The following is a 15,686-nucleotide window of genomic DNA, read 5'->3' on the forward strand; positions in this document are numbered from 1 at the left end:
ACCCGCCTTGATTTTTCTCTTCCCTGATCAGCCCCAGGTCTCTCAGCCTCTGTTGTGTACTCCTACATGTTATAAACAAAACCACCAGCTGAGGGTGGTGGGATTGGAGGGTTGGTTGGGATTCTCCAACAGGCCGTTAGATGGCACTCCTTACACTCAAGGAATGCTTATTTTACTCTTCCTAACCTGTGTGGGGAAAAGGCAGGAGTGGAGTTGGTAGGGCCTTATCCCACCTCCACCAGCACTTGGGGCTGGGACCAGAGCCACTGCAGAGGTGGAGGAAGAAGGGTAGGGATAGGACTGCAACCAAGTGAGAGCTGAGAAGCAAGAACTTCAACTACTTGGCTTTCCTGTGAGTGTTTGGCATCTCCGCGGAAGGGATTTGGAAGATGACACAAGAGTTCCCTTTTCTAGCTCGGGGTTCAGTGAACAACAACAAAGGTGTCCTTTCATGGTGTACATGTACCATGCCTCTTGCATCCACTGCAACAAAGAGTCTGATTCTGTGTCATAATTTGGCATTAGCCCAGCTAAGGGAAGGAAGGGCAGAGCTGTAAGGAGCCAGAGAGGCTTATGAAGCACAAAATGCTTCTGCTCCTTTATCTGAGCTTTGGGGGGTGTGACAAGCTCAGGAAAGGGGAGGTGTGCCACAAGTGTCAGAGATTAAAAAAGAAAGAAAGAAAGAAACAGTCTGTGGCCTTAATCCCTTCTTTCCTTTTTAGCTTCTGCCAGGCCAGGCTGTTTGAGACTAGATTAGGTCACTAAGAAGGTGCAGCAGCTTGGCCTGAATACCTGCCCCTGTCCCAATCATCCCCTATCACTGCCACCATCTCAGTTGCGTTTTTGCCCTGTTAAGTCTGAGAGCCATAACCTTGCATGCTGGGTAACACAGAATGGATGAAGGAGCAAGAAGAAACAAGCTGAGTGTTTGGCTTCCCGATCGCCCAGTTTGGAAGACATGAGTACTTCTTTCTTTAAACATCAACCTTTGGGCCATCATTTGTGTACTCACTGCACCTGCCTTCTCTTCAGAGGTCTGCCAGAAGATGCATAGAAACTTGGGGCAAAATGAAGGCTAGATATCCCAGTATGGCATCTTAGCTACAGGAATAGGGCTCATCTGGGGGGTCTTTCTTTATACCTTAATTCGGCAGGTTACCAACAGGGGGGTCAGTTACAGGTCCTCCATGCCCTGACACTGTTTCTTACTGCCCTTCCCTTTCTGTTTGGTTTCCTTCTCTCATGCAATGCATTGGAGGCTTCAGAAGGAGCCAGGCAAGTACCATGGTGGAAAACAAGGTAAAGGGAGGCTCTGCCTGGCCAAGGCTGGTGGAGGAGCAGGCAGCTGGGTCACTGGCACAACTTAAGGCTGATACCTGTCATCCCAAAGCATTCCAAGTAGTAAGCGATGCCGTGATTTGGAGCATTTTTGGAAGGTGTTTTGGACACCAACACTCCCCGGAATGAACAAGGAGATCTGAATTTGGAGGAGGATGTCTAAAGTTCCCCTAGTCCAAGCTTTCTTGTAATCCCTTTTCAGGCAGAACTCTCCTAGGCCAGATGAAACTGCAGACACTGAGCCACTCATAGACTTGTGGTCAGGCTGTGTCCAACCTGGAGCAGATCCCAAGAGAGATGCTGCTCCGGCTTCCTCAGGAAGGGTGGAGGACTGGAGGTCTCTGCTGCTGGGCAAGCGTCTTCAGCACTGGGTTGTTATACAATGCCAAAGCCCCTTGGTTTTGTGCTTCTCTGCTCCTCCATCCCATCGCTGGTGGATGCACTGCTGCAGGTAACGTTGACACAGCAAGGCAAAGCTGCCTTATCTAAACAACAGCTTCCACTACCTTATCAAGTACCAACGACACAACCAAAAAGCACGTCCTACGGCCGCTGTAAGCTGAAGCAGATCAGGCTCCTTTGGGCCACTGACAACGCTAGGGGGACCCAGCTACTCGCTGTTGCCCCCCCGGCTCTGCACGAGGTTTCCGAGGTGTTTCTGCATTCCTGCTACGTGCGCCGCAGATAAGAGCTCATGTGGGCAGGTTTGCTGAGTCACGAATGAAAATGATCGGGCAGGGAAAAAAAAAAAGCCCAGCACTTTGTGTTTCTATGGCCTCGTGTAAGTCTAATTTTTACTGCAAAATACATTCATTCGCTGGACATTTCATGTCTGAAGTTGTATATAGAACAACATTTTAGGTCCAAAGAGTTAATTGACTCTGGTTTGGGCTTGTTCGTTAAAATGTGACTGTGCAGAACACGTGCCCATCGTTATGTCATAGCTGGGGAAAGGACCGAAGGGAAAGTAAATATACCTCATGTGGCAGCTGAAACCTTGCCATCAGCACATCTTGTCTGCATGAACGGTGTCCGCTGGCCTCTCATCCCAGAAAACACATCCCATTATCATTACACAAGGCCCTGAGGCCCTTTACCAAATATGAGCGGTGTCCTGAACCACATTTGCCTCAGAGAAATGGCTTCTCTTCAGTGTCCAAAGATGCTCAAACAAAAAGAGGTCTTCTGAAACACCTTTGAGCTACAGTAACTCATGTCATGTTGTACAACGGGTAGGTTAGAAGCTCTCCCGAAGAACACACAAACTGCCACCAATAGAAATGTAATCCCAAGCTGTGCTTTTAATAAGAGGAAAAAGCTCCCCGAAGTCCACATCTGGAAGGCAGACAAGGAAACAGCTCAAGTAAAACGTTCGTATCTCTTATCTTCAGACATTATAGTATGTTGTTTCGCAACAGCACCCATGAAGAGAAAGGCAGATGGGATGAATCAGCAATTGCCTTTCCAGAGGCAAACATGCAGCACATCCTCTTCTCTCATTTCTCTCCCATGGAGACACCTGTAACATTTCTGTGTGGTTATGTTCCGTGTTCCCCACACCCACCCCACACGTTTTATTTTGGCCTCATACTTCAGTCTCTTCCTGCCATGTTTTACCATTTCTAATTCAACCCCTCCTTCCTCCTTGCCCTGAATTGAGTTGGTGATCTGCACCTCATCTGCTCCTTCCATTTTTAGAGCAAACTCTTGAGTACCAATTTGCACATGGGAGCCCTGGGCTTGTGGCTTGCTTTGCTCAGGAAGCAATACATGTGTTGCATATTCACTCCTCTTCAGAGCTGTGCAGAAAAGCGCGACGGAACTGAGTAAACGGCAGCAAGTCAGCAAAGCAAACCCTTTAGAACTGGCTTTGTACTGTACAACAGAAGACCTTGAACCTGCTTCTGCCAGCTGCCAACCTCTCCCACCAGACAGGGGCACAAGCTCAGAAGCGCATATACCCCATGGCCAACAGACCTTCTGCAGTGACGTAAGGCCTCAAACAGGCTTTGATGCACTTGCAGCAATCATTCGCATTCAAGCTTTGTTCACGTTCCCCAAAAAAAGGTTAAATAATATTTCGTACGAAAGCCCCAAGCTTCTGCAGATCCACACCCACCCCCAGAAAAGCAAATGAGAGCCAAACCCAAGCGAGTCGCAGGAAGTTCTTCAAAGTCTTGGCCACCAAGTGCTCACTCCCATGAGGCATTTGCAAGTGCACGCAGCCATCTGCATGCCTACAGGCAAAGTACACATGCTAGGCTTCCGGGTTACTCAGATTTTGAGTTTGCCTTTGACATTTAGCAATCTCCCCTCTTCTTCAAAGCGTTCAGCAGGCACTGAAGTGGTACTTCCCAGTCTGATTGTACTTATCAGTGTGACTTAAAGAGATTTGGTCCTTCCACCCCTGACCTCAAGGCGGTCAGCACAGCCAGATGTTTTGCATAAGATATTTGCCTCCAGCACTTGGGCTGTCAGCTCGCTTCCTGTCTGATTTGCAAGTGGCTTTCTTTTGAGCAACAGCCAAAAGAGTCTTCATCGTTCCTTGGTGCAGAATTTGACTTTGCAATGCAAACTGATTCCTTCGCACATTGTGCTCAACAATGCGACCATTAAACATCACATCTATCCTGGATGGCTGTGAGCGCTACAAGCCTTCTTCCTCATTCAACACAACAGGGAAGGATTTCAAGAGAACATAAGCCCATGTCAGGACCAGCAAGTGCTGCTGTACTTAGACTCAAGCCTAGCACCCTGACCACTGCTGCAGAGCAGAGCAGAGACCAGCAGGTATCCATGTGCGACAGAAGGTACACTAAGGCTGGCAGACTCACCCAGATACCCTGGGAACTCCCATTGAACCTGCACAAGACAAACAAGCAAGTGTGGGGCTTCACACAAGCTGAAGCAATGGCAGAAGCACGGTGACTGAGATGCTTCCTTGACTATTGGACAGCCATTAAGAGGCCCAAAGAGGAAGCGCAGAAAATCTGTGTGGTGTCTTGTGTGGGCTGGCCTCCATGAACTCCATTGCTCTTCTACCATTTCAAAAGGGCTCAAAATACATTAGGAACCATGTGAACGTGAAGAGTTCCCAGTAAACCTTGTCACCTCATGAGGCCCAATAAGTACAAGTCCATGAGGCCCAATGATACACATGCCAGGGTCCTGAAGGAACTGGCTGATGTAGTCACCAAGCCACTCTCCTTCATATTTAAAGTCATGGCTGTTAGACAAAGTCCCCAGTGATTGGAAAAAGAGAGAGACATCACTCAATTTTATGAAAGGCAAACATGGGGAACTACAAGCTAGTAAGCATCACCTCTGTGTCTGGGAAGATCATGGAACAGATCCTTCTGAAGAGATGCTAAGGCACACAGGATGTTAAGACAACCAAGGCAACTAGCATGGTTTCACCAAGGGCAGATCAGCAGCCTCCTACGATGGAGCAATGGCCTCAGTAGACAAGGGAAGGGCAACTGCTGTCACGTGCCTGTGTTTGTGCAAGGCCTCTGACATGGTCCCAAACCACATCACTAAGTTGGAGAGAAATGGATTTGAATGATGGCCTATTTGGTGGATAAATAATTGGTTGGACCATCTTAGCCAGAGGGGTTGCTGTCAACAGCTCCATGTCCAAGTGGAGGCCGGTCACAAGTGGCATCCTGCAGGGGTCTATCTTGAGACAAAAACACTTCAACATCTTTATCAGTGACACAGACAGTGAGATTGAGCGTACCCTCAGCAAGTCTGCTGGTGAAATCACACAGAGTGATGCAGCTGACACAACAGAAGGGTAGCCATTGCCAGGAAGCTGGACAGGCTCAAGAAATGGGCCCACGGGAACCTAATGAGGTTCAACAAAGCCAAGTGCAAGGTGTTGCAACTGGGTAGAGGCAATCCCGGATTTAGGCAATCCCAAATTTGCATACTGGGAAGAGAATTCATTTAGAGCAGCCCTGCAGAAAAGCACTTGAAAGTCCTGGCGAGCAGCATGAACGAGTGGGTGGCAGCCCTGCCCAGGGCAGGGAGGCTGGAACTCGCTAATCTTTAAGGTTCTTTCCAACACAAGCCATTCTTCAATTTGGTTATTCTTATGATAAATCCTTTCTGAAGCAGATTTACATGCTGCGTTTCTCACATGTACCAGAAAGTGGTGAAAAATAAGGAGCGCCTCTACGCAGGTCATCAACCAGTTTAAACTCAGTGCTGGTTTTGATGGAGAAAATGATGAGAAAAATGATCACTGCACCCACACAACAAAGACAGTTCGGAAAGAAACAGATCCTTCTCCGGAGTAAAAGTGGCTCTGGTTTAAAACAGAAATCCACACGCCCTACTTTGTCAGGGGCATTTATAAATTAGTTACTACAGTGGTTTCTAAAAGTTACAAAGACCACAAATAACCACATTGTTTTCAAGAACCTTTATACATCATCTTCTTTTAATTAGATTAGCTTTACAAGCAACTTGAGAGCTCTTTCATAATGAACACTGCTTTTCAAATTACACAACTTTATAGGCAACCTGTAAATGAATCCTGAATTTCTTTGCCTGCTATAGATAGAGGTCTCATATTTTACAGCCGGCTAACATCATGAATAAAAATAGCATTATGAAGCTTTGTCTTTAACCAGGACTAGACACATACAGATCATAAGACAGTTTAAAAAATGTTTTTAAAACAAGGAGCTGCTTGGTGATGCTCAAGATTGAATATTCGACCGACATGAAATTAAGAGTTTCTAAAGGACACTGAAGAAATGGCTGACCTGATTTGTTGACCCTATGGTAATGACTTACACAGAGCGTAAAATTAAGCACTTTTTAAACCCGTCTGGCAAGCACAAACCTACAGTGTGATCAGAATTTGATACGTCGTATAACTGCAGAAGTTTGAATTACAGAGGGACTGAAATGAGTTTAAAGGCTTACGCTGTACATTTCTAAATTAAAACCAACCGAACCTCCATTAACGAAGTATTAAAGATGAAGTAAAAGAGGTGACTTTTACGCTTCTTTCGTTGATAGCCTAAATGCGCTGCAGACCAGACAGTAACGAAGATTTGCACTCCTTGGCCAGGTTGGCAGAGGCACTTACAGTAAAGGTATCCTATCTGTTTGTTTTTTACTCTGGGAAGAAACGAGGAAAGAGGAAGAGAATTGCAAAGGGCAAGAACGTGTTAAAGAAAAGGCGAAATCAAAACAAAACTGGGATTTCCATTGGTTCTCCTAAATGATATACCGATACTGATTTTTTTTCCCCCTTCTGTCAGTTTGTTACTAAACAATTAGCTTTTTTTTTTTTTCATGTTTTACATGAACAATAGTAATCTTTTTAATAAAAAATTACTGAGCTTTCCATAGAAAAGGTCTCTAATTGAATACAAACTATACAGATGCTAAAATTGTCACAAGTTGTAGTATATACAGAAATATTTCTGTACACTCACATTGTTTTGGCTAAGTAAGGAAATAAGGGACAGGTAGAAAACTGCAGTGGGTTAGCTGATCAACCCCCTAACTCCTATATATACGAATGCAGTCTTTCATAGGTTTGCTTTTGTTTTCTGAACTTTTAAAGCTCAGAGGAAAAAAGAAAACAGTGTCCAAACCATCTATCTCTCACAAATTGAAACACCTGAATTCCTGCATGTCACTTTTATTCTGTGATGTCCCCTTCTCCATCAAAATAATAAAAAATAAAAATGAAAACAATGTAAAAGAAAGCAAAGGTTTTCTTACTAAATGTGAGTCTCAGTGTTGATCAGAGGCAAGTGCCTAACTGGGGAAATCCTTCAGCACGTGAGAATCCAAAGATGTACTGCAGAAGGAGCCTACGGTGACGCACTTCACCTTCAGCGTGCTGACCATTTCCTTGACACTATATGATAGATCAAGGTGTCAACTTACTGAAAGGCTGCACGGGACAGCAACGTTTGGAAAGGACAAGTTTTTCAGAGTGAGTTTTAGATATTCTATTAACTTACATACAAAGGAAAGGGGGATGGCGAGTATTCTTTAGAAAAGGGAGAAAGCTCAAAATTCCTGTCAAGTACATAGGGAGGTTCTGGGTACCTCTAATAGCCTAGGAAAGCCCTTGTATGTTCTTGTAACTTGATGATATTCACCAGGTCCCCAAAGCCAATGACAGCAACCGATAGTGTCGAGTTCACTTAGTGCCAGTCACTTAAAAACAGAACAAAATCAAAACAGAACAAAACAAAAAACAGAGACCGAAACTTCCCCTCCGTGGATTCAACGCACAAAACCACAAACTGAATGTTACTAATAGCAAGATATTGATTTGCTTCTGTTAATAAGGTTCAAGAGGACATAGTCAAAAAAAAAAAACAAAACAAAAAAAACCCAACAATACAGCAGCAATCTTTAAAAGTTAAGATTAGTGTGAGATATGATATAAAACAATCAGGTTTTTAGCTGGTAATTAAAGTGCTCCTTCTCTGACTTAAGGTGTAAAGAAAATTAAAGTGATTATCAGTTACTGGCAACCCTTACGTTAGGTCTTTCATGGCAGAGGAGAACAGTATGAACAGTTTTACAAAAATAGATTCATGTTATTTTGGAGAATACTGTAGATTTTTTTTTTCTTGTTTTTTTCTTGGTTTTTTTTCTTGTTTTTCCTTTTTTTTTTTTTTTAATTTTTTTTAAATTTTTTTTAAAGACTCAATTTTGATAAACTGTACCTGGTCGTACAAAAATTACCCAAAATTCAAACTTTGACCATATAAAAAAAGGAGTGATTAATTCGATTCAGCTGGATGACAGGTCTGGCAAAATATAAGGATGAACAAATTCTATGTAGGGCACTTGATTATGTCCAGATGCATATGTTGCTCCTTACTGATTGCTTATCTTCTTCACATAAGCAGTCACAGGCCTGGAGTGACAATCACGTAGTACAATGCTTCAGCAGTCAAAAAAATCTTCTATTTGATGCAACATGGAAACACTGTATGCTTCTTTATTAAAACGTTGGTTTCTTGTTGATTTTCCTTTACCTTGTTATTCACATTCAAAAGTTAACAGATAGCATCAAGGTTTCTCAGGGAGAATAGCAAGAGGAGTGGCTAAAACAAAGGCTTATAAAACGCCTTTCCCAACCGAGTCAGAAGGTTTATTAAGTTCAACCCTCACACCTTTTTCACCTGCAGAAAGATGAAAAGGAATCGAGTATTATTTTTCAGCATTTATCAAAGCAAGGGCTACAGAATTGCCACACCACTTTCTAGCTTAGTTGTAAGAGAATCTTCAAGGATGACCCAGTACATACAATCCATCCAAATGCATATTTCTGTGCACCTGCTCTGCATGCTGTGCTCTGGAAAGCTAGAAACCTGTGGTTACTTGCCATCTCTGAAAGCATGCATTTAATTGGCTGCTAAACAGAAAGCTGGATGCTTCCTGTCACGTGTGCAGTTTTGAAACACCGTAGGATTCTTTAAAATGCAACATCCCACTTGACACATTGCTAACTGTAATTGTAATAATTCACCTCTTCTGTCCTAACAATTACCCTGAGTAACCTAAATACACCCTATGAAAACACTAGCAGGCAATATTCCATATTCATTGGAATTTCACATATATTTGCATGGCTTTAGCCAAAAACTGCGATTTTAACAGCAAATAAAACTGAGATTGGGATAAACAGGAATAACTGGGTAACAGGAATCTATTCTACGATTCTATTCTAGAGCAAACTAATAGGAAAATTAAAGCTTCCTTCTTCCTTCCTGGTCCCTGCAGCTGAAGGGGGGGACAATGTAGAGGGAGGGGGCAGAGTCCCAGCTCATCCTAGCTGTTTCCAGCAGCCAAAGCTGCATGGAGACAAACCAAATGGCTCTGACTGTTCTCCAGTAGCTTTATAAAGGCACAGGGTCACATGTGTGTGACGTGAAGGCTGACTTCCAGTGCCGACACACTTCCCTCAGAGCCCCATGGGGCTGGGCATGCGTCACCAGCATTCCCAATAGCTTGGGAGTGCCACTGCCACCCCAAACTCACCACGACCCCTGCCCCTTGGCTTCTTGTCCTTCCCAAGCCAGGCAGGAGTAGTGTTTCTCTGACTGCTCCCAAAAGGCACTGAGCCACAAGCACACCACAGGCAGTGGAACTGCAGTCCCAATAGTACAGAAGTGCTCCAGGCACTGAAAAGCCGTGAACAAAATCTGATTTGGAAGTGGCTGGGCCTACATGTCCAAAAATCAGCCTTTTCAGAGCATTCTGCAAAACCATTGAGAGACATGCACTGCACCTGCAGTACACCTGACCATGCTTTGTCTTTACCACAGCAAGCACAAAATCGTGATGGATTTACAAGTACGCCAAAAGTCCCAAACCATTTCTCCTTATAACACTAATTTGAACAGGAAAATTAGATCAGCTTCCTCTTGAGGGAGAAGTCAGAAAAGGAAAACAGATGCCTGATACGTGGAATTGAAAATGGAGGAAGTCACTCCGTTCTTTGATTGCAGATTTTAGTTTTTTTGTTTCTCTGACACTGAGATTTTAGTCGACTCAGATCACCATATTCCATCAGAAGTATTTACACTGCGCTCAGTCCTGTGGTGCATTTATTAACCACCACTCCTACCAGAGCGACACAGGCAGGGAGAGGCTGCATCCCCCATTTGAAAAGCCTGACCAGCCTCAGGTCCCAGAGGAAGTGTGTGCAGAACAAGGAGCTGACCTGGATTTCCCAAGTCATGGGCTAGCAGCTTAGCCACTGGATCACAGTCTCTATAAAGCCTGACTAGATGACTTATGCCTTGTTTTTTCCCCCCTCATTGTGTAGAAGGTGGGCTGAGGACATCAGGTTGGACTGCTCAGCTGTTCTTCCATAGAAAAAAAAAACTAGCCAACTAAACAACAAGAGATATTAACAAGAGTTTACCTGTTAGATATTTTACTTTAGCTCGTGCTCTTTCATCTGCATCAAAATACCACACTGTTATTGCGTACCTACGGAAAGGGATAAAAAAATAATAACTGAAAAATTCCTGATCTGTAAGGAAAAACATTACAGTGAAGCACTTGACATAAAACTCAATGAGACCACACTTCTGCAGTTCAGCAGAAGAAAGCTTTCATGAAGAGAAAGCAAGCAGTGCGCACTGTCTGCTAGTAAGCATTGTCTGAATAGCTGCTGAAAGGGTGACGCTGACACTGTAAGTACTTTTCCCCCAGCGAGTCGCTATTACAGCTCTTGCCCAGAAACTGGGCAATCACTCTGCCCCATGACCTCATCTTTAGCTTTACTCGGTCAAGTCCATTGCTGAGTCACAGTGCAAGAAATTGTTTTTGGACATCTGCCATAAGGGAAAATTAACTGCCCCTTCTTACACAGCTCCTCTGGTTTTCCACTGCCCACAGAGGATTTAAGTATGAAACGCCAGCTATTGAGAAAAGACATTAAGGAGCTTTAGTAAATGGCATTTCACCCTGTGCTCAGAGCACAGAAGGGGGAAGGGAGAGTGCTGCAGCCTTGGGAAAGGCTCCGACTAAGAGGACGTACAGACTGCAGTTTCAAATTACTTCTTGCAGAGGTGCTCGCTTTATCTCAGTGCCCTAGTTAATGTTCAGTGCTAAGTGTGCAACAGGAAGTCTGGACCAACAACCCCAATGATTTATCTATTAACACAATCTGGCAGCGTTTACTCAAGATGTCAGGCAGTGAATGTATGTACATTTAGCATCACCATCTCCCCTAAACAATAACAAAAGTGTTTTCAAGTTCCATCTGTGACTCAAACTGGGAAAAACCCTTATAGTACTATAAAGAAAAATGGGATTCATGTACCAATGGTTATTACTGACCTCCAGCCCTCTTGGCTCCCTATTCCTCAATGAAGTCAATTCTAGAGTTGAAGGGAGAGTGAATTTGACCATTTGCTGCCAACTACCTCCTTCCCAGTGCAAGCAGGTATAAAACTGGAGCACCTCAACAATCTTTAAAAAGCACAGTACTGTGCTAGTGACAATGGGAACGGATAACAACATAAAGCTATTAGATAGTAAAAACACAGACATTACTCGTAGGCTACAGTGGGGTCTGTTTATGGCCAGTCATGGTCCTCTGTTGAGTACGTGCTCAGCAATTTCTGATGCTTCAAGCACCATGGCCTACCTACCCTTGCTAAGAGTGTGTTCTCTCCAAAACACGTGATAAAACACGGGTACAAACTCATAGCAGCACAGCAGAAGCCTTATCAACCATTCAAATAAAAGAAAAAACAACGTTTTTGCTGTACTGCAACCAGAAGTTGACATCCAAAAACCTACCTAGGATCGGGTCATAATTCATAATTTGTTCCTCACAGAGATTCCCTCACCTTTGCTAAAAGTAGCATCATGCAACGCATCTGAGCCCATCAGTCCTACCTTGTAGCAAATGCTGGCTGTACTTCATGAGGGTTGCGGCGATCAGACCAGAAGAATAAAAGTCTATCAAATTTGGGTTCAATGTCAGCAAATTGGGCTTTACCTTCTGGAAATATCCGAAGGATGCCTCCACTTACCTACAAATTCAATATTTAAAACCAATGCGTTAAGTAAGTAACAAGACATGATTTTCAAAGTACCAAATATCACGTTTAAAAATATTTCAGAGGCACGGAGCTGAAATTAAAGCCTTATCACACCCAGTTAGCTATATCCATTTGCCAAATCTACCTAAATCACTGAAATGCTACGATAATCCTTATTAAGAAGTCAGTCACCACATCTACAGAGAGTTTTAAGCCACTGATAGTGAATTATTTGACCACTCAAATGGTGCTATAAATACTTATCTATTTTAAACATCGTATCCACAATAATATAAAGATTTGTGCTGATCTGAACTACACTGACACTTTGAAAATAAATGCAATCTACAGAACATCTCACTAACTGAACAATCAGAGGCAAAGGATATTCAAGTTAACGTAACACAGGAATGCATCCAGGCAAAGACAAGAAAGAATGTGAACAAAGCAAAGACACATTACCAAGTATACGTAAAAATGTATAGAAAGAACTTGCATACCTTGGCATCCCAGTCTTTATTAAGATAATATATACATGTAACACATCTTCCATCTCCGTTTGGGTTATCAACATGGCGCACATATCCTGTCCCATTGCCTGGGTAACAAGCCACCATGGCCTACAGTCAAGGAAGCAGAAATGGTGGTTAATTTTTCTCTGTTGGGAGAAAAGCGTACATTTCATTTATTTTACCTACCACGTCATCTACACATAAGCAACACATAAATTGAACTAGAAACAGCAGTAAAGCCTTCATTTATTTATTTGGTTAATCTAATCTTACTTTCTAGGTAAGACTAGAACACAAACTGATATCTGCGACGAAGGCATGAAACACGCTGTGAGGAAGAACATTAAGGTATTGCAGGTAGGGCTGCTCTCATGTTGTGGGTAGTAGCTCAGACTTGGCACCCTTGACTGAGATACAGGAGAATGACTCGTACATAATTAATGCTTCTCATGCGATGCAGACTGATTTTCCAGACTCGAGTTCACAGACAGCTATCATTTACATCTTGTTGTTCTTTTTTCCCCCACTCATTTCTAGTGCAAAGAGTTCCTCCATAAAAAGAAAAGCGGTGTAAAATTTTATTTTAGGAGGCTTTATAAGACAGTGCAATTAACCCATCTCACTCAATTACTCCAAGTGCATTTTTGTTTGCTTGTGTTTTCCACTGTACATAGGAGGTCCAGGAATCCTTGTTAAATAAGCCTACACATACAACAAAAACATCCTTTTCATTCAAGAAGTGAGAAATTTAAGAGGCACTGAACAGTGAAATCTAATAACCCAAGGATGTTAAACCATTTCCAGTACAGAAGTACTTCTGCCTTCATAAATTAATATGCTGCATTGTCCAAGATGCAGTAGTCTTTCCATCAAAGTGATTTAATTCATTAGAATCCTGACATGTGTATGTGCACAGGAAACAAACTGGACGTGCTGCCCACTGATGGTCTGAGCAGCTCGATCAGGACCCAGTATGCAAGCACGGCCCATTTGTGGAACAGCGTGTCTGCACATCTTTGGGCTTTTCCTGGAAAAAATAGTATTTCTAGGCTTCTGAAAGAGATTAGATCAAAGTTTTCCTGGCTGAGGAATTTCATGCGCACCCTGCCATCATGGCATTCAGACGCCTGCAGAGACAACGTAACTTCCACGAAAAGCCATAATGAGAATTCCAGGGAAATACAAGAAAGCAAAAATATCTGATACACTACTAACCTCACTGAGTATTTGCTTTGGGGTGGAAAAAAATAAGTAACTCAATGATACCAGTGTGGATTTAGCCTGGTTGTTATGATTTGAAGTTAGACCCACCCAGATTTGCAAACTTCAGCATTAACACTCTTCTGTAAAACATCAAAAATAGTTTTCCCATTAAAATACTGTGAAAATATAGCCCGAAGTTATTTCAAATCAAGAATATCTGTGCTTTTTTTGTTTTTTGTTTTTTAAATGTATACTCCAAATTGAACATTTTTTCTTTTCTTAATGGTAACAAGTAAAGCTTTCCAGTTTGCATTAGTTCCAGGAAATCTCTCTGTGTAGGCTCCAACAGTAAAATATTTGTACACAGCTTGTAAACAGAATGGATTTTGCTACAGCAGCAAACATCCGAGACCTTCATTTACAGATATACTGTAACAAGAGAAGAAGCAACACCTTGGTAGATCATTCTACAACCTAAAAGATAATGTTTGCCAAACTCTGTTCACGTGAAACAGAACTAACTACTGTGATACAGCATTGCAGTATAAGAACTCTGAAGTACAACATTTAAATGTGCTTGTAATTTTAAGGTTTGACATTTCAGCTTCTCCGTTTCTTTACTGTAATCACAGTGTAGTCATCATTAAAAGCTCTCGTGTTATGTAAACATACTGTATATACCAAATAACGTGAACTACTATTAGGCAAAGCCATTACTTATCAGTCTTGCAGGAAGATAAACCCACAAAATCAAAACAGTGAGTTTAAGATACCAAATAATGTAATAAGGGTTCTGTAATTTCCTTTCTTAGTGAGGAAAAAAAAAATAGGAACAAAACAAAGTGAAGCTGGGCTGGAAGAGGAAGGTATTTGGTTTCCACTGAAGCTAACTCTCTTGAAGAAAGGCCCATGGTCCAGAGCCCCCGCTGTGCTCTCATGGAGCGCACACAGTGCTGGACACAGATCCTGAGCTTTACTGGAGCCAAGTCTGTACCAGCATTCCTAACGAGACAAGTACTTTCAGTTTTACTGATGTACTGGGAAAAGCAAATGCTGACATTTGTCATTCCTCTACACCCATGAGAAGCAGCTGCTCCAGCTTATCCTGAATGAAGAAAAGACAGAGGTCAAATAGCCACAGCAGTTTCAATTCTTTCTGAAATCACTAGGAGTCAGACTCAGATATGGAAAGGTCTCCAGGCATATAAATGACCTATGTGTCAGTGCCTTGAAGACCCCAGAGTTAGAAGTTTAGGAAGCACAGTTCCCAGGTCTTTCTAGCCAACACCCTATTTCTTTCCAGCCTTGAAGTTGCTGAAGAGAGGACCAGCAGCTGGAAAGTCCAGGGGCAATGCCAGCTGCAGTCAGCATAGCACAAAGATCAGCCATACTCCGCGTCAGAAATGCTTTGTAACTTCTGAGTCTTACTGAACTGCAAGAAAACAACAACAAAAGCTCTTGTTTTTCACTTCGGAGCCTGAAACTTCTGCTATCATTAACTGCAAGAGAGAGTTCTGCGGTGATAAGTTATCTAATATGCATTTGTTATAACAGTAACAATGACTCAGCCTTCAGTGACAAATTGGAAAGCAAACAAACTGGCCCATCAGCCGGTGCAGCACAATGTATGTTCCCCAGTTGGCGTGACAATTCCCTTTCTCCAATTGAGCTGTGATAAGGAAAGTAACCAACTTAACATTCTACAGGACACGTGAAACGTGCTGCCTTGGGAAACAATGCAAAGTGAGCTGGCATCAAACTGCCACGTACTGCAAGATTACTCACATTTCTCTTCTGTGGGAAAGGATGGAAAAGCTACCCATGCAAATAATGAAACAGTGTGCTTTTCTGCTTTTACCATATACATAAGCATGCAAATATGTACGTCAGGAAAAGGGAAATCTTGGGTTTGTGATTTCTTTTTTTTTTTAATGCTGTTAACAGTGGCCAAAAAATTCATAAAACAAAACAAGATCAGAATGTCCAGAATTCCTTAAAATGTTATACTGAAGATGCCAGCTCTCCACAACAAAGCTACCTGTCTTCTCGGTTCTCCCATAAGAGTTACCAAAGCACTTGACTC

General features: G+C 42.7%; 1 protein-coding gene across 1 annotated transcript in view; it reads right to left on the minus strand.

Annotated features, from left to right (window-relative positions):
* Positions 1-5,654: 5,654 nt before the first annotated feature.
* Positions 5,655-15,686, minus strand: part of EGLN1 (egl-9 family hypoxia inducible factor 1) — a 29,651-nt gene continuing 19,619 nt past the window's right edge. The window contains exons 2-5 of the mRNA XM_072333831.1: positions 12,389-12,508; positions 11,743-11,879; positions 10,256-10,323; positions 5,655-8,507 (exon numbers count right to left, since the gene is read on the minus strand). Coding sequence (XP_072189932.1) covers positions 8,443-8,507; positions 10,256-10,323; positions 11,743-11,879; positions 12,389-12,508 — 390 coding nt within the window. The 3' untranslated portion in view covers positions 5,655-8,442. The remainder of the gene's footprint in view (positions 8,508-10,255; positions 10,324-11,742; positions 11,880-12,388; positions 12,509-15,686) is intronic.

Source organism: Excalfactoria chinensis, chromosome 3 (genome assembly GCF_039878825.1).
Source record: "Excalfactoria chinensis isolate bCotChi1 chromosome 3, bCotChi1.hap2, whole genome shotgun sequence".
Taxonomy (NCBI): Eukaryota; Metazoa; Chordata; class Aves; order Galliformes; family Phasianidae; genus Excalfactoria; species Excalfactoria chinensis.